Source organism: Selaginella moellendorffii, unplaced genomic scaffold (genome assembly GCF_000143415.4).
Source record: "Selaginella moellendorffii unplaced genomic scaffold, v1.0 SELMOscaffold_1, whole genome shotgun sequence".
Lineage (NCBI taxonomy): Eukaryota > Viridiplantae > Streptophyta > Lycopodiopsida > Selaginellales > Selaginellaceae > Selaginella > Selaginella moellendorffii.
In genome coordinates, this window is record NW_003314262.1 from 3,234,116 (window position 1) to 3,253,792 (window position 19,677).

Sequence of the window (19,677 nt, forward strand, 5' to 3'; positions counted from 1 at the left end):
ACCTGGGTAATAAACGGATCTGCCCCCGGAATTACTGCAATGTTCCCTTCGTGAACCACGTGAATCTCCATAGGATATCTGCAAAGGATAGTAGTAAACAATAATAATCTATGAGGAGACTCCAGAAACCTTCTGCCATCGATGGTGTGCTCGCTTGGGATGTCGACGTGATATATTATCCATAGAAGATTAAACTGCCCGGCATCTCCAAGAAATCCCACCCAGTTTTGAAAGATGTTTAAGAATAACAGGGACAAGAGTTCTAGCTACAAACAGTGAGTTCTCTAAGATCTTTAACCCCGCGATGTTCAACGATCGCAGATGAGGATTTGTCCACAACTCCTGGAGTAGCCGGGAAGCTCAAAGCAACTGGCGACTTGTTTTAAACCACTGGTGGCATCTGCCAAAAGAGAAAAACACAAAGAAAAGAGCCTCAATGGAACTCTACATATCCTTCTGTGGCTATTAACCTGCGAGAAACCAAGCAAAGAAAGGACACAATCAGCATTGATGTGCAAAGGATGAATCGAAGGGATGAATTGGATAACAAGGAAAAGGACTGTCTGGATTCATGAAACTGGACTCATGACTATTAGAAAAACAAACAACATGTGAGTTTTGGTACTACATGGTGTGGTAGAAGTTGACAAACTACATAATGTAGAAAAAGCTGCATGCATACGTACATAAGAATGCGTGTGCAAAAAACATCACATTAATATTATAAAAAGCGCATTTTATAAGTTCAAAGAATAGGAGATAAAACCCTAAACCTTATACTCTAATAAGTTTATTTTTGATAATTTATACTCAATAATAATAATAATAATAATAATAATAATAATAATTATTATTATTATTACTACTACTACTACTACTATTTTATTTTTTTGGTTTGCTTAAGCAAACCTGGATGGTATTGGATATACCTAGAATATGCTTGGATGTTCTAGGATATTCTACCATCTAACGGTTGTTATTCATTTAGATTAATCTTGTATTTATAATTTATAAACTTTCTTAAACCTTTTCTAGTATATTCTTTTTCATTCTACCATCTTGATATGCAATAAAATTAATCTTGTATATATAAATTACAAACTTGCTTATAATTATAAACTTTATTTGATCAATTGGATTAATAAGTAATAATAACATTAGTATTAAGCAAACCAAGCATTGCTACATGCAACACGTAGCAATTTTTTTTATTAGTGAGACATTTTATTATGTTTGATCAAAGCTTTAGAAGGAACTTCTTTCATGAAAGTCACTCCTAACCAGCTGAACCAATTGAACAAGCCTGTTATTCAGTGGCTGAAGAGCCCTTGCATTTTCTCCCTGGATAGAAAAAGCAAATCATTCCTGATTATTTATTTGATTAGTGAATAAAGATACCTTCAAAGCAGCTTTGACTGCCGAATACTGGTTTGTTGTGAGACTGGTCGGCTGTGGAAACCAAAGAAAAACAAAAACTATGAGCATAGAAGGCAGGTAGCAGGACTCTCACCTGGGAATAAACATTCCACACGACATTCTCGGAATATGGAGGAGTTGTAAGCGAGCCATTGTATCGGAAGAACATGTCTGAAGGGATTTCGAGCAGTTCGGGGTTGATAGTTCTTATAAACACAGCCTTGCTTTCTTCCGGGGAGGATGCTAACGTTGGAAGATAGCGTTCCAGCTGAAGGTAAAAATAAATTTAAGTTTTACAACAAGCAAGGACAAGAATAAATCTACCTGGGTGATAAATGGATTTGCTCTTGGTCCAATATCATAGAGCAATCCAATTACTGCAATGTTCCCTTCAGAATTCTTGTGAACCACATGAATCTCCATCGGATATCTGCAAAGGATCATAGTAAACAGTTAATAATCTACGAGGAGACTCCAGAAACCTTATGCCATCGATGGTGTGCTCGCTTGGCATATGAAAGTGAACATTTTCGATGTGGTATATTTTCCAGAGAAGATTAAACTGCCCGGCATCTCCAAGAAATCCCACCTAGTTTTGAAAGATGTAAGAATAAAATGACAATAACTCTAGCTACAAACATTAAGTTCTCTATGATCTTTGTCCCCGCCATTTTCAAAGATTGCAGAGGAGGATTTGTATCTCGTGTCCACCACTCCTGGAGTACCAACTGATCCCCGGAAGCTCAAAGCAATTGGCGACTGGTGTTTTAGACCACTGGTAGCATCTGCCGAAAGAGAAAAACACGAAGAAAAGCCTCAGTGTAGAACTCTACATATCCTTTTGTGACTATCAACCTGCGAGGAAAACCAAGCAAAGAAAGGAGACAATCTTCACTGGAAGCATTGTTGCGCAAAGGATGAATCGAAGGGATGAATCTGATAACAAGGGAAGGAGTGTCTGAATTTAAATTGGACTCATCACCATTAGAAAACAAACAACATGTGTGTGTACTGCAAGGTGGAAATTGACAAACTCCGTAATGTATTAAAGCTGCACGCATACATCTGTTAAGAATGCGACGCGCAAATAGTTTAAAAAGCCGTAATAAAGTTTATAATTTATAGACAACGAGGATATTCCTATAAGAGAATATCCATTACCATTCAAAAAATATTAAAAGGTGAGATACAAGGTTTTCTAGATCTTACTATCAGAGGTAGGGGACTCGGAGGCATACGCGGGTCGCTTGCTCTTCTTCTCCAAGTAAACATACCAGCGATAAGCCTCCAGACCTGCGGTGGCTAGCACTGCTATAACCAAGAACGCCGTGTAGAGGTTCTTCAAAGTCCTGGACCCCTGGAGCAGCTTAAAACCCTTGTAAATGTTGGTGAAGATGAGAACGAGAGTGAGGTAGCCGAGGCCGTGATGGTAGATCTTCCAGTAGGGGCGGATCTTGTGCTCTTTCTCTGGTCTGAAAACAAGCGAAAGCACCTGAAGGAGAAACAAGGAACTCCGTGTTAAGCTGAACCAAAAGGCTTGATCTTTGATACCTGAAGTGTTGCAAAGACGAAGATGGCGGTACCGACGTTTTGGTGGACCTGAGAAGCAGCCGATTCTCCACTGTAGCTGGCGAGCTTAAGTCCGATTCCCCAGCCAACCACACCGAGAAGATAACCCGTGCACTGTAAACCGACGTGACCGAAGAACCATTCTCGGCGGTGGGAGTAAGGCCTGACATATCTAGCCACCATGACCCCGAGCGGTAGAAAAATCCCCCAGCCAACAGCATTTATTATTCCATGTTGCTGTAAAGAGTTCACGATAAGAAAAACTCAAGTTCTGTCCAAAGAAATAAAAAACTTACGAGTTTTAAAGACTGGTGAGGAGCTTGAGCACGGAGAATTCGATTGCTGCTCATGTCGAGAACAGCGGTAGTCTGTCGGAGAAACGATGCGTCCGTTGTGTGAGGCAACGGGCTCAAGTTCCTGGTCCCGGGTCCTCGACAAAAAACGAGGTTGATCCTGGAAATTGACTGGTTGGTCGGCAGCGAGAGCTTGGCAAAAATGGTGACAACTCCGCTGGAAATATCAATGAAGCTAGAACCGACTAGTCTCAGCTCCGTGGAAGAAGCTGGCGAAGGAAGCGTACCTCGGAGGATCTGGGGAGTGAGGCTGTACTGCGCAACTCGGATAACATTGCTCGAGTCTGTGAAGCCGAGGAGGACGTTGGATCCGAGCATCGCCGCTGTGGAGCCCGAGTTAATCCCCCAGCCGACCCAACCCGAAGGAGATGTCAAGAGAGCTCGAAACATGGTGTCCATTGTTCTTGCCGACGGATCGAAAGTCCAGGAGAGCTGCGACCAAGAGTTGAGGGAGGAGCACGAAGAGTACGTTCTGGTGTTGCCATTGAGGAGGATGCTGGCAGTGCAAGCTCCAAGAGCCGGGGTCGTGAAGAAAACCAGGATTGGAATGACAGAGTTGAGGAGCTGAATCATCTGGAAAGCAGAAGCTACTCGCGCATAAGAACCAGAGTAAGATCTCAAGGAAATGCAGATCTTCTTACCCGGAACTCAGGTGCCACTGTTCCACGCTTCTTAGTTGAGGACGAAATGTGGATGGAATCTTCCGTAAGTGACTTCACAACTAGAAAAAGGGGTCCGCTTTTGTTGGTAAGTCTGCGTTGAGCCGCTGCTTCTCCGAGGACGAGCTAGCTATCAGATCCTCCCCTCAAGCGTGGTCTATCTCGTTTTGTCCTCTATCTTGTTATTTTAACTCTGTGTCCTTCCTCCAGCCAATTGATGTGACAAAAGCGGCTCTTGGTTTGGTTTCGAGTGACTTTTCTTATGGAGACTCGTTGTTGGTGCTTCGACAGTAGCACTTTTCTGGAACGAAGGGCCCATCCGAGCTTGGAGTATTATTTTTCCTCTTCGTGATTTGTGCTTTCGATCGTCAACTCTTCGTCATCATCTTCGACTGGCCAAAGCCTGTTTCAGAAAATCATTAAAAGCGATAAGCTGAAGTTTACCTGATCCACAATGGCAACTAAAGCGCTCATTCCATAAACTTGCACAAAATGGAGCAGCTTACGCAGTTCAGCATATCGCACCTGTCCTGCACTATTCCCATTAGAATTGCAACGCAAAGAAAAAGCATGAATTACTCATTTCAATCCGACCACAGCTTACTCCCTCAGTCTCCACTCACAAGATCTGCGCAAGATGTCCGGGAAAAAGTCAGCTACTAACATTATAAAGGAACAAAGAAACGAACTCACCACGAAGCTGAAAGCCCCTCGAGCTTTAGTCAAACGCTTTTTTTTTCTATGCTTATCGGCATGTTTCTGGTGATTCTTTTGAGATGGATCCAAGTTATCCTTGATATTCCACCATTTTCTGTGACTCTATCCAGTAATCCATTACCTGTAGAACAAAAATCATTAAAATCTTGAAGACAAAGAGTGTAGATTGACTGTAGAACACACTTGTCACAGGAAGATTCTTGAGCTCGAAACACCAAGGGCCTACCAGAAGAACAAACAAAATAGTCACTTAGATTTTCAGATCATACATGGAATGGAGCAGCAATGAGCACGATCCAGCTGCATCGCACAAAATCTAGCACTGTTTATGCGCCGGCAACATACCTTGGTCCAGGCAATGCGATCTAGCCCCGTGTTCCAAGGAATGCCTTGATCCAAACAACGCGATCAAGCCGCGTGTTCCACGGAAGAAACCCTAGAGATACCCTGGCGATTAAGCGGGAATAGGCAAGTCAAACGAGCGGTGGCGATTAAGTTCCGTATTCAAGATCAACAATGATCAGCTTGACACGTGTCGTGCATACAGGCCGTCACTTTCTTGAAAAAAATCTTCTATTTCCGTTTAAAGACACGTGCCGCAGCACGTCTGGCTGTGATTGGCTGGAGGCTCGTGCCAAGCACAAGGCAGCCTTTCCAAGCGTTCAAATCTGGACGCTCCATCGCCTCGCCATTGTGTTGCGCCCACATTCCGCCAAACGTTTTACAATCTCGACCGTTGATACATTCCGGAAGCCATCTGACGGGCACTGCTGCTCTAAAACTCCGGACGAAGAAAAGCTTTGGGGCTTATCCTTGTAGCGCTTATCCCTCCTTGCCAGAGTAGCGCGTGTAGATCGATCTCGAGAGAAAATGCTATCAGTTCGTGTCTCCCCCGCCACATCCGCCGCGCTCGTCAATCCGGCGCCAGCGGCAGCTCCAGAGAATGCGAGGAACAGGCTCTTCGCCGGAATGTCAAGCGGCAATAGGCGCTCGATCAAGCTCCAGGCCTCCAAGGGAGCGCCGCCGAAGGAGATGGACAGCGGATCTCTCACAGGTGTGGTGTTTGAGCCCTTCGCGGAGGTGAAGCACCAGCTCACGCAAGTCCCAGAGACGAGCTCGGTCTCATTCGCGAGGCAGAGATTTGCTCCAAGGTGCGAGGCTGCTATCAATGACCAGATCAAGTAAGCTCTCTTTCTTTCTCTCGAAAATATTTTGGGATCTTAGCTCTTTGCGTTTCTCACAGTGTGGAGTACAACGTTTCTTATGTCTACCACGCGATGTTTGGCTATTTCGATCGAGACAACGTTGGGCTCCCCGGCATGGCCAGGTAAGAGGTGGAGAGATCTAGTTTTTCCCAGATCAAGTGATCTTTTTCCTCAGGTATTTCAAGGAGGCAAGCGAGGAGGAACGAGGACACGCTGAAAAGTTCATGAAGTATCAGGTGATCTTCTTTTTTTCTTAAAGTTTGTGGGAGGTGTTCTTCAATCCAAGCTCACTCTCGTTGGTTTTCTTTTCCTTTTCCTTTTTGCGTTTAGAACCTCCGCGGTGGAAAGGTTGTGCTTCACTCGATTCTCGGCCCCAGCATAACAGAATTTGATCACGCAGAGAAGGGTGACGCCCTTTACGGTATGTTTGCAAGCAATTCTCTTTTTTTTTTGTTCTCGTGATTAGATTTTCTCATTCTCGTTTGTTTTGTTTTGGCAGCGATGGAATTGGCTCTAGCTCTGGAGAAGCTGACAAACGACAAGCTGCTGGCACTACACAAGGTTTGAATGCTCCAAAAGTTTTCATTGTTTATCGCTTTTGTTTGACGAATCGAGACAACGCAGGTCGCAGTAGATCACGACGACATACAGATGCAAGACTTCATTGAGTCGGAGTTTCTGGGAGAGCAGGTACTAAATTACTTAATTTTTTCTGCGATTTTCACCTCTTTAACGTGTTTTTGTGCTCGATAAAGGTGGAATCGATCAAAAAAATCTCAGTGTATGTGAGCCAGTTGAGACGTATCGGCAAAGGCCACGGTAAGAACAAAAAAAAAATGATTTTTCTGTTTGCTAAACGTTTCCTTTTGATGCAGCTGTGTATCATTTCGATCGGAGCCTCCACGATGGAGAAGATTAAGAGCTATAACTAAAATTTTCAAGGATGAAAGTTCCTTTGTATTTGTACAGGGGATTTGTTTAGCTATAAAAGACAATGCTATGTTGAATGACATAGGAATAGTAAGAAAGATCTCGCTAGGCGGCGGAGAGAGCGAGAGAGAGAGATGGCTTCGTGGGCGATTGCGCTGGCGCTGGCGATGCTGTTTCCAGCAGCTGTGCTCGCAGGCGATGATCGATCGCCCCCGGATTGCACAGCGCAGGTGTCGGAGCTGGAGCCCTGCCTGGAATTTGTCAAGGGCGAGGAGCGATCGCCCTCGGCGGATTGCTGCAGCGGTCTCCAGCAAATCCACGCCACCAAGCCCGAGTGCCTGTGCTTGCTCGTCTCCTCCAGCCTGGGAATCGCCGCGGTGGTGCCTGGAATCAATGCCACACTCGCTCAGCAAGTTCCCGGGATTTGCAATGTTCACGTCAATCCATCGCGCTGCTCTGGTGAGTCTTTTGATCGGTCGCGGGGAAATCTTTGCTCATTTCGATCATCCGGTGATATAGCTCTGCTCTCTGGATCATCTGGCACCGCTTCTTCGCCCAATTCCGGAGCGTCGCCGGAAGGTAAATGGATCGAATTCCCAGAAGCACGAACTGAATCTCGTTCTTGAATTCCTCGCAGGGTTTATGGGATCCTCCTCCAGCGTCGGCGAATCGAGCTCCAAGGCATTCTTTGTTTTTGCGTTCTCTACTCCTTTTTCTGTGCTCTTCTTCTTCCTCGCATGAGCCCTAATAAAAGCGTTTGCCCTAATTCCAGAAAATGGCGCGAGCGAGCCAGCTGGCCAAGCGCATTTGAAAGATCAGTGCTTCCATTGGTCGAATCGTGTGACGCCACGTGTCAGCGCTTCATGCCCTAAGAAGGAGCAATTAATGGAGGAATTGGTGCTCGTCACTCTCGAGAGAACGCGCTCGCGATCGATGGGACGCTTTCTAGGTATATAACCGGCATTCTCCCTGCTCCTCCCTCCCAGCCGATCTTGATCGATCGCTCGCGCTCCCCTGTTCCATTGCTTCCTTCTCCTCGATCGAGCGCTCGCGCTAGCGATATTTCTTGCCTCCATCGATCGATCCAGCGCTCGATATCACGGGCACACCCATGGCATCCTCGCTCTTGCTCCTCGCGTTCGTGGTTTCTTGCGGGGCCGTGGCGATCCTTGCGGCGCAGCCGGATTGCACGAATGAGATCGAGCAGCTCCAGCCGTGCCTGGCGTATGTGGAGGGCCAAGTCACCGCTCCCAGCTCCGATTGCTGCAAAGGGCTCCTCTCCGTGCACACCAACAGGCCAGTGTGCCTGTGCATTCTCATGTCCTCCTCCACCAGCGTGAATAGCAGCACCGCGACGCTCCTCCCATCGATTTGCAAGGTCGACACGGATCCAAAGCGGTGCCCAGGTATGAATCGAGCATTTCCTTTTCTCTCATTCGATTTAAACTTTGGTCTACTTTTTTTTACTTGTGACTTCGCTGGTAACACCATTCTTCTTTCCACTTAAGAGTCCTTTGTTCTATACTTCAGAGTCCTTTGCTCTATTTGGACTGTTTGGATTTTTTCTTCGTCCTTCTAGCATTCACTTCTCCTTGTCCGAGAATTAATTGCTTGGATCTTCATTTTTGGTAGCTCTGCTCAAGGGGGATGCTGCGGCACCAACTGGATCATCCTCATCCCCATCCACCGCGTCCGGAGGTAACAAAAAAAAAGCTTTTGTTTGTTCTTTGTTTTTAGAGTGGCCATAGCTTTAACACCATTTATTGCTCTACCAGGCAAGGCCGCCGCAAGCGACACGGCTGCGAACTCCGCCACCCCGTTCGTCTCCTTGTCCTCGTCGCTGCTCCTGACCGTGACGAGCTTGGTCCTGGCGGGATCCATGAACTTCTTGTGAAGCTTTCCAGTTCTTTTGTGAGTTTGTAGCTAGGAGGAATGTGATTCTCTTTTGCCTAGCGGTTGCTATACTATTGTTACATTATACACTACTAGATTCTGTCATACTTTGGCATATGAATTCTCAAGTTTTAGTTGCATCCAGTTCCCAGGTTGAGATTGATCTTGCAGTTGAGGAGCTTGAACTTGAGATCAGCGAGGTCCAAGTCTCCCAGAACCGGGCAAAGGCAGCCATGGAAGATCCCGAGCTGGAAGAAATCGCAGCATTCCTGGGACACGAATGGTTGCTGGAGGCTAAGGCAAGTTGCCATCTTCACCAAGTTGCAAACTCCATCGCCACCGGCGTGAAACTCGAGCGTTTCCACACCTTTTCGTGCTTGACACCGAGACAAGATGATCAAGACGACGAGAATTTGAATGGCAAATTTCATGGCTTCAAGAATTTAATTGTGAAAAACGAGAAGGGAAAAATCTGCTCTTTGTCATCCGGTTATGAAATTTATAGTCGCAAAGATTTAAGTGATGATTTTGTTGGTGCCAAAGAATCAAACATAGCTGCAAAACGTCCGCCCTCTTCGAGTAAAATTCGTGTCTCATTATTTTTGTAGTCGCATGGAGACTCCACCACACAGTGAAACTCATCATCAAAAGCGCCTGTAGCTCAGCGGATAGAGCGTCTGTTTCCTAAGCAGAAAGTCGCAGGTTCGATCCCTGCCTGGCGCGGATTCCTTTCGTGCCCTTCTTTCCCTCTCTTTACTTTTTCGATTCCTCAAATGTGGTTTGCTTGGAAGCAATCACAAGCCCAAGTGTATGTCAAGACAACAACTACAACACCATGCAAAACCTTTCATTATTCATGCCTCCTCCAGCCCAAGGTATAAAAAGGCAATGCTGGTCTTCCAAGATCCATAGCTCCCACTCAAAGATTTACAATCGATCTCCCTTTGGATTTGGAATGGCTCTAAAGTTTCCATGGATGGCTTTTGCTGTTGTGACATTGTATGTTGTTCTTATGGTTGTAACATTTGGGCCAGCATCAGTCTCGGCTCAAGGCCGGACTTGCAATGTTTTGCCCGCGGCCAGCTGCATCATGGGGGCCTCCCAGAGTGACTGCTGCTCCACGCTCACTACCGTGCTAAACAATTGCCTGTGTGCCATGGGCAATCCTGCTGCTACCGGGTTGCCTGTGGAGCTGGACGTGGTCTTCCATCTCAATCAGCTCTGTGCTATCAAAGTTGACCTTGGAGGCCCTTGCAACTGATATATATCTAAGAATATTTCATGCTCACATGAATAACTGATGATTCTTACATGGAATATAAGGTTTAGGCAAATTATGTATGTAAGAATTGATATTAGAAGTTGGTAGATCTATTAATGATCTCCTATAATCATTCTGAAGGCCAGCCTTGTATAGTATCACTGTCATCTCTAAATAATTTAATTTTTGGTTTTCTTTAGAAAAACGAAGATGTAAGGAATCTTTCTGTATATTTGTCTTCTGAGTTGTGATGGAATGGGGTGAAGATGATACTTAACATGGTGTAGTAGTACCCAGTGGCTTCTTAGAAACTTTGCTTGTTCTTGCTCTTCTTGCAACAGCAGTAATAACAAGATGATTGTAAGCACTAGTTGTGGTCATAGGTTTAGCAACAATAGAGACAAAGTGGCTAGATCATAAAAATATATATAAAAAGTCTTCATATCAGAAAAGAATGAGAAGAATAAAGGCATCTTTAAGTGCTGGCTGCAAAGATGATAAAAGAGAATTTAATCAATTTTCAAGCTCAATTTTAGAGGCAATATTTTTTTGTTTTCTGTCCTTTTCTCAGGATCTCTATTACCAAGTGTTGGAGAGAAGTATTAAGCATAAATGTTTTCTTTTGTTCAGAATTTTCTTTTGAAGAAAGTTTCTTTTGTTGAGTTTTTTATGGCTTGGATTTAAATTCTACCTTAGCACCATGAAGATCCTCTTTGTTGTTTTGCTTGATATCACATTGTAGACAACTTTTACAATTATCATGAATGTGACTTTGGATATTAAAAATATTTGTTGGCAAATTCTTTAAGATCTTTTATCCTTATTGCCATAATGGTAAGAAGTTAGTACTATTAATTCCTTTATTAGTCTCTACCCAAATTAGTTAAGAAACTAATCTATCACATGTGCACTTGAAAAGCACAAGGACTAAATTTTTACATACTATTAATAAAGCATATTTGATCTATTTAGAGAAACTTATTAATTTTTAAGTGCCATTAGTAAAGCAGTAAAGTATACTTTAGTTGGAGAAACTTATAAATTAACTTGCACTTCCTCGTATTTTGATATTGTGTTAATATTGCTATATAATAGTTTACTATGTTATTGATCTAGGTGTTAGATTTTTCAATTGGGCATATCTATAGAATTTAAAGAATATTTTTACCACTTAGTTTATTTATCTATTGTTGCAAACATGACTTTGAGTATCAAAAAATACTTGTTACCCAATCTTTATGAACACTTTCTTTTTATTGCCATGATAGCAATAAGTTGGTATTCCTAGTTTTCTTTGTTAGTCTTCATCTAAGCTAGTTGAGATTAACATATATGCATTTAAATTGGAAAGGCACTAAAGAAGGAAATCCTAAGTTGTCATTAAGTCAAGCATATTTGACACGGTAATGAGAAATTCATGTTATTAGCTTGCATTTGTTAGTGTTGAAAACCTTATGATATTGAGTTTAGTCCTTCAATATTGATACGTGATAGTTTACTGTGTTTACTAAACACCCTTGCTATCATGCCCCACGTATTGGTCCATTTAAGTTATATATGTTATTTATAATAAGTGTCTAGATTTATTAGTAGGGCATATCTACAAAATGTAAAACATGTCCTAAACACTAAAGTGTTATTTTTACATCTCAATTCACAATATAGCATAATTTTATATTTAGTAAGTTTTGAAACTTATCCTAAAGATTAAGTCCTGAGACTGGGGTGAAAGCCCAAAGTGTGTTCAGAGGGGGGGTGGGGGTTATTGTGGGGGTTCTAAATGTATACTAGGGATGGTGGTCAAAAGTATACTTGACTATTTGAGAAACTAATTTAACTCTCACTAGGTTATATCACTCTTTATTTCAGTATGCTACTCTAATTAGTGGGGTACGCACTTCTTCATAAGCCATTGGTATGTTAAAATTGTGCTAAATTTTATCTAACACTGTTTTGATGAAAAAGGGCACTTAGAGGGGAGGGTATGGCTTGAGGCCATTGTGTTTCCATTGGCCAACTGTAAACCACCTTGAAACTAGCAAGATAAGAGCTCCAAAGTACCAAACAAGGTGCAATTGACCCCAATTCACATACTCTTGTGATAAAGAGACCAAAAACACTCTTTTATATTGCATTGTTATTAGTAGGCTATGAGGCACTCTCTCCTACTCTAGAATTCTCCCTCAAACTTTCTCAATCCTCTCAAAAGAATAGTCTAAAGATTTAATGTTCAAGAATGCTTTTATATTCAAGACTATTATTTTAGAGTTATTGTGTTGCCATTAGTAGGCTGTGGAATGACCATACACAACCTCAAGGCCACCATGTTACTATTGGCATGCCATGAGATCCCTTTGGAAAACACTTTCTTCTACAAGATTATTATTAAACATTGTTAAACACTTTTAAATACTTTAAAAAAGGGGTAAGGCCTAGCCTATTCCCTCCTGCTCCCAGAAAATCTCTTAAAATTGGATTGAAAATCTTTATGCACTTTGCCTTATAGTAAAAATCTTGAAATCGTAGAGAAATATGTAGTGGATCTCCTTTCCTTGCCTTAGTGCCACACATAGATTAAAACACACTTTCTAGGGTTTGAATGGTCTTTGGGTTGAGTAACCTCCCAAAAAATTCAAATTCATAAAAATTTGATTAAATTAAACTTGAGTTAGAGATTCCTTTATGAATTTGGTCCATCTCTTATATCTATAGCTTTAGATCTTTGTTAGGACAACTTGATTAGCCTGATTAAGGAAACCTTCTTTTTCTCATCCATCCTCTTCTATTGCTTATGAACACTGGATAGAAAACATTCTTCCTCTCTTTCTTTTTAAGGATCATGTGTCTCTACTTCTTCATAATCCTCTTCCTTACCTGAATCCTCAGTTACCACCATATGATTTGCTGAACCTTTCTGATTCAAAAGATAATTGGCCTAGTGATTATCTCCTTTGTATCAAAAGCATTTCTAGTTCTTTGGCTTAATCCAGAATCCCCAAATGCTCAATCTACTAGCTTCTTCCCAAAAGTTGCCATTTGATGATCTACCCTTCCTAACTTTAGCTTGAGATTGTGGTGTATTTGCCTGCTTGAACAACTCTTTGACATCCAACTCTCAAGCATCCCTTACAGCATCTCAGAATATCTCAGGAAATTGATTCTCTATCATAGTGAACAAGTATTTCTTGAGCCCACCTAAGAAATTATCCCACAACTGCCAATCTTGAAAAGGCCCTAGCTACACTACAGTATGACTCAAAGCTATATCTTAGATTCCTTCTGCTTCTTCATCAGAATTTTGAGCATAAGCTGATAACTATCAAGGCTTAGGAATCTTTCCCCAAACTTGAGGTCTAGCTAGCCCGATGATCCTAGAATTCCTCCTTATTGGCATTCCACCCGTGTTAGCCAAGTTGTCATTGCAAATAATTGTGCTATATGTAGACCACTCGTTAACCTTGTTGGCTATGAAGAGACTGGAGAGCCAGATTTTCATCTATCGGACTGTGGAAGCTTGAACTTTTCTGAAATCATGGAAGTTCGTGAAATATAATGAATCCTCCTGCCTTTAAAACATTGTGGAGAGGAACTTGCTACCTCTTGAGCTATTACTGCTGCAGCACTGCTACTCCAAAGATTCGGTCGTCCGAAGTGGTGGTGGAGATTGGCAGAGGTTGCATTTGAGGCTTTAATCGATCTAGGCGAGTGTCGTGCTGCGATCTATCTCCTCATGGCTGGGATCTACGCAGGTGGGCAGATCAAGAGTAGATCGCTGTTAGGATCCAATATCCAAACCAGTGTGGAGGAAATCAAACTGCGCCCACAGCAGAAAGATCGATCAAAAGTTGGTCATGGGAGGTCGGGATCACAGGAGGAAGGAAGATTCAGAGCAGCAGCAGAAGTTCCTATAAATCCAACTAGCTACAATCCTTCATTCATTCATTCATGTATTGGCTGAAACCAAGAAAGAAAGAAGAAAGAAACCAAGTTAAATCTCTGTGGACACAACCAAAAGGCGATTAGATATTGAAATTAAGCCAAGGCATTGCTTTCTGAGCACAACAACTTTCATATAGCTTTTCTGAGCCGAAGGCAGTCCGGTGGACTCCTCCAATCACCTTGTCGCTGTTGGGATACACACACAATCTGGTGCTCCTGCCACTAAACTTTTGTATCCAGCAAGTGGAGTGGCTCACACACTGGCTTCCCCATCCTGAATTAAGCTATCTCCTTTTCGCTCGGCTTCATGCGTGGGCAGCAATGATGACGATCCCACGAAGCTCCAGGCCAGCCTGTTCACACCACAAGCCTTGCGCAGTAGTGGTGGGTAAAGGTGACGTCCGTGCTCCTCGATGAGAGATCCCATGGTCGCAGTCCTGATTTGCAGAACCTCAAACTCATCGCCAGACACAGCAGCATCGCTCCAAGGCAGGGTGTTGCCTCCCAGCATCTTGAGGCAGCAATAAAGCAAGCTCTCCTCGTCGTGCACCACGTCGCTGGGCCTCCCCCCGCAAAAGTAACAATCCGGGGACATCTCCCAGTTGGGGATCTTAGGCATCCCGTACACCACGTCCAGGCCCGGCCAGGCCTTGTCCACCGCAGGTGCTAGGGTCGAAAATGGACGACCACAGGCCAGCCCCCAGTCTATCAAGCTGTAGACACCACCCTTGAGGCAGATGTTTTCGAGACAAACATCCCCGTGAATGACTCCTTTCGTGCCACTAGCCTCGAGAGCCTCATACAGCTGCTTGCTCATCTCATAAACGTCAGCCGGTGCAAACTGCCTCGAGAGCTGCTGCTTCTCCACAGAATCACCGGCGTCCTTGACAAGCATCGCTGGCCTGTTGACACCTTCCATTGCCACTGCAAGAGCAACACCGTCACCCAGCATTGCCCTGGATATCATATCTCTCTCCGTCTGGAACCACCTTTCCCAGCCTCCTGTAGGTAGCTCGTCAGGTTCCTCAAGGGCCTTGCTGCGTGCCTCTGCTTCTGGGCCAACTTTGAGCCACCACACTTCGCCCTCCCACAAGACTTTCATAACCATGGATATCTTGTTGTTCCGGGTAGCTCCCACGACAGTTACCACAACTTCCTTGGAGGGAGGAGTAACTCTTGTCTCGCTTGCAAGCTGGAGATACTCGCTGCCGACCCAGTAACCAGCCTGGGTCATGAGTTTGAGGCTGCCGTATTTGCGCTGGAAGCCGTCCTTGTTCATTTCGCCACGAGCACTCATGTTGGACGCATTGGTCATCACTACCCGATAAAGAGCAGCGGCCACCCACTCCAGAGACGGTGACTCGATGTCTACCACGTAGGAATCCCCTGGTTCCAAATCCTCATTCGCAAGTGGAAGCAGCCGCCCGTCATAAGTTTTCACGCGTCGCCCATAAGCATGGATCTGCCTCACGCATTGCACGTCAATGCCGTTCCCGACAAGGCCAAGGACTTCATTCTGAAACGTGTAGAACAGCTGGTATCTGCTTCTCAGCCTCCACAACACGTTACCAAGAATCACCACCTGTCCCCTGGCTTCGGCAATCTTACGGTTATCACCCTTAGTAGTCTTCAACTCCATAAAGATCCAAGAGTCGCCGATTTTGAAGAAACTGTCTGGCCTTCTAGAGTCAAAAATAGGGTCCTCAGCGCCTTTCGAGCCCCACGTAATGTTAACGAGCACCCCTTCTGCAGCAGCTATAGCCTTGGCAAGCTCCACGAACAGAATACGCTGCCTTCGATACGATTCCACCCCCTTATTGCTCTTGTCAGATTCATCCGTCACTACTTGGGTCAGGCATTCCTTGGGAAGAGCCCCCAGGACGACGGCCTTCTTGCTTGCCCAAAAGTTCTGAAACCTGTCAAGCGTGATGTCGCTGTTCCTCGCGCTGGGGGTCCTGTCCACTTTAGTAGAGCCATATCGACCGAGACTGTAAGGATTGTCCTCTTTGGGCAGCCACTCATTGATGCTCGAGAAATCTACCACGGGACATCCCCCCATGGCGCTCTGTCCCATGGCCTGCCACCTCCTAGTCAGATCGCCGTGAAACTCCAAGGTCTCCTGGTTATAGCTGTCGCAGTCCGAAGAATCTCTCCTGTCTGGCAGTCTTCGTATGAAGGGCACGAACACTCTGGCCCGTACGAGGGGGTGTTCCCCTGCATTGGCAAGCGCCTCCTCCGTCCTACTCTGGACGGTAGAGGAAGAGGACTCGAGGTTGGCTTCTATGTCAACCACCTCGTGTTGACACAGCAAAGGCATGAGCTTGTTCAAAGCCTCCCTCCACTGCAGTGAGTTTGTGAGCTACGGACGTAGTGAGACTCTCATGAAAGAACTTACCGCCATGACGCCACCTCAAAACCCTAGGGCCTCCACGCGTTATCAATTGTAGCCGTTCAAAGGTGGACCTACATCTCAAACCATGATCCACGTATAGAGCCACGTGTTCTAGCGAATCACATGCCACATGGCCTATCTCGAGACGTACGGCTTACGTCCAAAGCGTCGCATGGCCCATTACCCTTAATAGCAAGAAATCATTATAAATTATAAAAGTATATGATCTTTACTAAGAAGGATTATCGAAAAAGAAACGCATGGGAGCTCCAAAAATTCATCGTGAACACTAGGCTGTTAGAGCAGGCCGATGGGTGCGGATGGTGGCCACTTGACCTGGAATCCCCCTCAGCCACACGAAGTCTTGCCTCGATTCATTGAGGCATTCTTCCTCGAGTTGAGAGGAACTCTACACTCTGAAAGGCACGTCACGAGGCTTGTCCACTACAAAGCACTCCACAAACAGCTGATATAAAGCAGCATAGTCTTTCCTCAGCAGCTCAACAAACTTGGTGTTGCCAGACATGAACACAATGGTTGAGGAGCAAGCCCTTATGTCGAAACCAGTGCCTGCTTCTGCAAACAGCTTAGCCGACTCCACACACTCAACATCATCCTGCTGGCCATGCAGCTTGAGCCAGTGGACCATAACCTGTGAATTCAGAGAAGAAGAATGAGCAATAATCAACCAAGTAGAAAGCTCACCTCTTTTTGCTCGGGTTTGCGACGTTGCCTTGGGTCGTCCAAACATTGCGAGCGCCCGCCAGCCCGGTGGCTGGTCGACGTTGTGGTTTGCCAACAAGACACCGAGGCGGAGACGCTTGGCCACCCAAGCGCCCAGCTCTGTTCCTCAGAGATGAGCATCGTTGAACATCTGGTAGGCAGCCCTGTCGCGCTCTTCTTCCCATCCTCGTCCATAGGAGTGTCCCTCTTACGAACTGGAAAGAAGCCATATTGCATGGCCACCACCTCATCAAGTCCGGTGCGGTGGAGCTTGCCAGGGATGGGGACCTAACCAGTGGCCTCCTCCTCCTCCTCCTCAGGCCTGCGAGAGCTAGAGGCCTACCACGAACAAGAAAGGAAATGATTGCCATGCTACTGGAATTCGCTGCACCTCACGAGGCATAGATGGTGGCAGAAGTTAACAGCGTTTTTCTAGATATCACTATTTTGGTCTGGGGTTTATTCTAAAACGATTTCACAGGCACAAAGGTTGTTCACAACGAAGATCTGGGAAGTACGAGTGTATGTTCTCACAGCTTCCTCACTGGTAGCCACGCGTACAGAGGCAATTGTTGGTAGGCAATCGTTTTGCACCTGAAACAACTGGAGCTAGCGAAGCGGGCTTACATGCTCTCCTTGTATATGCCTCTCTAGCTATGGCCTCGCAGAAGTGTAAGGATCCATTAGGTCCTACTTGCGTGAATTTCATATTGACACTTGTCTTGTTTTAGTTGCGATAAATTTTGCTGGCCACTTGTAAGATTTCACTATCCAGTGAGATACGCTAGCTTTTCACACTAATGTCGGTTTGAGTACAACAGTTCCATACGAAGATGTCCAGCTCTTTGCTTCTATGATGGGCTTGAGTTTGGCGGGTTGCCTGTAGGAAGCACAATTATACGTTGTGAGCTACTCGTCTAGACTTACTGCAGCTATTGCTGACCGTCCATTGCTCTGAGCAAATGCCCAGACCCCCGAGCAAATGCAGAGTTTGAGCTCGAACAACAGACTCCAAGCGTGGGGAAATCCTTTTCACTACGAGTTCGTCTATGACACACGACTGCGATCCTTGCGAGGAGCATCGAGCCGATGATAATCCCTGCTAGCGTACATGCTTCTTCTCAAGACGAATGCTTTCGGGTTGAGGGTTTTCCAGAATCACGACTCCAGTGCGCTAACGCGATGGATGGCTGCTTTGTGGAGGTGTCGGATGCCTGGCTCTAGATTTGTGATCGTTGGACGATGCCGGGGTTCCTACGCGTTGGGGCCAGTGCTCCAAGGATTGGACGTGCAATTTCCCGCTACGACTGAGCCTTTTACTGAGCGGCGAAGCCTCTTGTACAAGATGCAACGGGAAAAACCTTTCTTTTGCATGACAATGCAGATACCCGCAGCATCTGAAATCCCAGCCTAATGATCTTGGGATTTCTTCTTTGGCAAAAGTGGGTGTTTACATGCGGATGCAACAAGACTGAAATCCCAGCATTTTAACACAGAGATAGACGCCACCTGTCAAATAAGTAACCGTCACGAGAGTTTCGTGATGCTTGCATAGCATGAAATGACGCCATAATAAGGGTTTTTTTTTTGTAAGCTTGACAAGAGCTTCCTCACCAGGGAGAGAAAGAAGTGAGTTAGTGGAGTTGTGGTGCAGTGTTTGGAGGAGTTGGCATTGCTGAGGAGATCAAGAATCAACATCTGTTGTAATGTGAGGCACCCATGAACTGGGCCACATCATTCCCGCTTGGAGGAAGGCCCTGATTGGGCCAGATTGGAGCTGGGCGTGCCTAGTGCAGCCATAGGTGGGATGACAGCCAGCTGGTTGATGTTTTGAACTTCCTTTTGAATTCGTTAATTTAAACAACAGAAGGATCAAGCCGGTACAACTTGTACAGTAAAAGAGGTTTGTTATCCAATGCCCAACATTCTAGAAACTTTTTCTAGCTCCAACTCAAATGCTCAAATGCTTTGGCCTTGGAAGAAAAATCCATTTGGTGGTGTGAACTAAATCATTTTAACAATTAATATAGCTAAGATACACTTAATTTGATGAACCTTAAAAAGTGTTCACCTAGTATTTGCCTAGTTATATAAAAATTACACTTTTGAAACAAGAAAAGTCCCAAGGAGAGTTGGCCTAGAAGATTGGACCTCTGGATTCATGGTCCAACACTCCCCCAAGATCGTCTATAGTGTTTCTTGAACTTGTAGTCTTAAGAGTACGATGCTGAATGAACTCAAGACTGCACTGGCCATGCTGCTGGTGGAGCACCTGCCCATGCGTGCAGCTGGTTGTTTGATGAAGATTTCTGTTCAGCTGTTGTTGTTGAAAGAGGTGAAGAAGTGCTTTGCAACCTTGACAAATCTTGCTCCTTGACCACTAGTATCTGTTTTGAACATTTCCTTTGGTGATCACCTTCTCTAGTAGTGGACGCTAATCTTGGCCAGTGCAAGGAAATACATCCTAAAGGACAGTGATGGTGGACGTGGTGGTTAATGATATAAGAGTTGGGAGCTGTGAACGGTGAGTTGCATGCAAACCACTTGTCATCACTCTTGCCCAAGAGGATAGAGATGCTGCTGTGCTCGCCCACCTGCATTGACTGTACTTTGTGTTGCT

General features: G+C 44.9%; 5 protein-coding genes, 1 long non-coding RNA gene and 1 other non-coding gene across 7 annotated transcripts; 4 read left to right on the top strand and 3 right to left on the bottom strand.

Annotated features, from left to right (window-relative positions):
• Positions 1-1,182: 1,182 nt before the first annotated feature.
• LOC9630490 (alpha carbonic anhydrase 7) lies at positions 1,183-2,375 on the bottom strand. The gene is made up of 7 exons (XM_002962003.2): positions 2,272-2,375; positions 2,056-2,201; positions 1,899-2,005; positions 1,741-1,846; positions 1,511-1,684; positions 1,399-1,449; positions 1,183-1,341 (listed from the first exon to the last, which is right to left on the bottom strand). The coding sequence occupies exons 1-7, from the start codon at positions 2,318-2,320 to the stop codon at positions 1,246-1,248; spliced, it is 729 nt and encodes a 242-aa protein (XP_002962049.2). The 5' UTR covers positions 2,321-2,375; the 3' UTR covers positions 1,183-1,245.
• Positions 2,376-2,553: 178 nt separating this feature from the next.
• LOC112348996 (cytochrome b561 and DOMON domain-containing protein At2g04850-like) lies at positions 2,554-3,972 on the bottom strand. The gene is made up of 3 exons (XM_024682546.1): positions 3,282-3,972; positions 2,968-3,222; positions 2,554-2,908 (listed from the first exon to the last, which is right to left on the bottom strand). The coding sequence occupies exons 1-3, from the start codon at positions 3,909-3,911 to the stop codon at positions 2,615-2,617; spliced, it is 1,179 nt and encodes a 392-aa protein (XP_024538314.1). The 5' UTR covers positions 3,912-3,972; the 3' UTR covers positions 2,554-2,614.
• A 573-nt stretch (positions 3,973-4,545) lies between these two features.
• LOC112349005 lies at positions 4,546-4,932 on the bottom strand. Its single transcript, XR_002993258.1, has 3 exons — positions 4,898-4,932; positions 4,691-4,835; positions 4,546-4,625 (listed from the first exon to the last, which is right to left on the bottom strand). It is a non-coding gene; the product is annotated as an uncharacterized LOC112349005 (long non-coding RNA).
• Positions 4,933-5,509: 577 nt separating this feature from the next.
• Positions 5,510-6,929, top strand: LOC9630491 (ferritin-2, chloroplastic). Its single transcript, XM_002961519.2, has 8 exons — positions 5,510-5,895; positions 5,958-6,041; positions 6,095-6,155; positions 6,250-6,340; positions 6,419-6,480; positions 6,544-6,609; positions 6,675-6,738; positions 6,795-6,929. Exons 1-8 carry the CDS (start codon positions 5,585-5,587, stop codon positions 6,836-6,838), a joined length of 783 nt encoding a protein of 260 aa, XP_002961565.2. The 5' UTR covers positions 5,510-5,584; the 3' UTR covers positions 6,839-6,929.
• Positions 6,930-6,956: 27 nt separating this feature from the next.
• LOC9657872 (protein YLS3) lies at positions 6,957-7,637 on the top strand. Its single transcript, XM_024682565.1, has 3 exons — positions 6,957-7,308; positions 7,369-7,428; positions 7,487-7,637. The coding sequence occupies exons 1-3, from the start codon at positions 6,984-6,986 to the stop codon at positions 7,588-7,590; spliced, it is 489 nt and encodes a 162-aa protein (XP_024538333.1). The 5' UTR covers positions 6,957-6,983; the 3' UTR covers positions 7,591-7,637.
• A 92-nt stretch (positions 7,638-7,729) lies between these two features.
• LOC9657873 (protein YLS3) lies at positions 7,730-8,863 on the top strand. The gene is made up of 3 exons (XM_024682573.1): positions 7,730-8,255; positions 8,482-8,547; positions 8,625-8,863. The coding sequence occupies exons 1-3, from the start codon at positions 7,961-7,963 to the stop codon at positions 8,741-8,743; spliced, it is 480 nt and encodes a 159-aa protein (XP_024538341.1). The 5' UTR covers positions 7,730-7,960; the 3' UTR covers positions 8,744-8,863.
• A 529-nt stretch (positions 8,864-9,392) lies between these two features.
• Positions 9,393-9,465, top strand: TRNAR-CCU. The gene has a single exon. It is a non-coding gene; the product is annotated as a tRNA-Arg (tRNA).
• Positions 9,466-19,677: the final 10,212 nt, after the last annotated feature.

Bases quoted from the DNA above. Each gene is read 5' to 3' on its own strand.
- LOC9630490 (XM_002962003.2), bottom strand. From the start codon at position 2,320: ATGCTTCCAGTGAAGATTGTCTCCTTTCTTTGCTTGGTTTTCCTCGCA. The intron at 2,202-2,271 runs GTTGATAGTCAC...CTCTTTCGGCAG, and splicing joins TTGCTTGGTTTTCCTCGCAG to ATGCTACCAGTGGTCTAAAA. The intron at 1,685-1,740 runs GTAGATTTATTC...TTTTACCTTCAG, and splicing joins CAAATCCATTTATCACCCAG to CTGGAACGCTATCTTCCAAC.
- LOC112348996 (XM_024682546.1), bottom strand. From the start codon at position 3,911: ATGATTCAGCTCCTCAACTCTGTCATTCCAATCCTGGTTTTCTTCACG. The intron at 3,223-3,281 runs GTAAGTTTTTTA...AACTCTTTACAG, and splicing joins CTCACCAGTCTTTAAAACTC to CAACATGGAATAATAAATGC. The intron at 2,909-2,967 runs GTATCAAAGATC...TTTCTCCTTCAG, and splicing joins TCGTCTTTGCAACACTTCAG to GTGCTTTCGCTTGTTTTCAG.
- LOC9630491 (XM_002961519.2), top strand. From the start codon at position 5,585: ATGCTATCAGTTCGTGTCTCCCCCGCCACATCCGCCGCGCTCGTCAAT. The intron at 5,896-5,957 runs GTAAGCTCTCTT...CGTTTCTCACAG, and splicing joins GCTATCAATGACCAGATCAA to TGTGGAGTACAACGTTTCTT. The intron at 6,156-6,249 runs GTGATCTTCTTT...TTTTGCGTTTAG, and splicing joins AAAAGTTCATGAAGTATCAG to AACCTCCGCGGTGGAAAGGT.
- LOC9657872 (XM_024682565.1), top strand. From the start codon at position 6,984: ATGGCTTCGTGGGCGATTGCGCTGGCGCTGGCGATGCTGTTTCCAGCA. The intron at 7,309-7,368 runs GTGAGTCTTTTG...CCGGTGATATAG, and splicing joins CAATCCATCGCGCTGCTCTG to CTCTGCTCTCTGGATCATCT. The intron at 7,429-7,486 runs GTAAATGGATCG...AATTCCTCGCAG, and splicing joins TTCCGGAGCGTCGCCGGAAG to GGTTTATGGGATCCTCCTCC.
- LOC9657873 (XM_024682573.1), top strand. From the start codon at position 7,961: ATGGCATCCTCGCTCTTGCTCCTCGCGTTCGTGGTTTCTTGCGGGGCC. The intron at 8,256-8,481 runs GTATGAATCGAG...CATTTTTGGTAG, and splicing joins GGATCCAAAGCGGTGCCCAG to CTCTGCTCAAGGGGGATGCT. The intron at 8,548-8,624 runs GTAACAAAAAAA...TTGCTCTACCAG, and splicing joins CCCATCCACCGCGTCCGGAG to GCAAGGCCGCCGCAAGCGAC.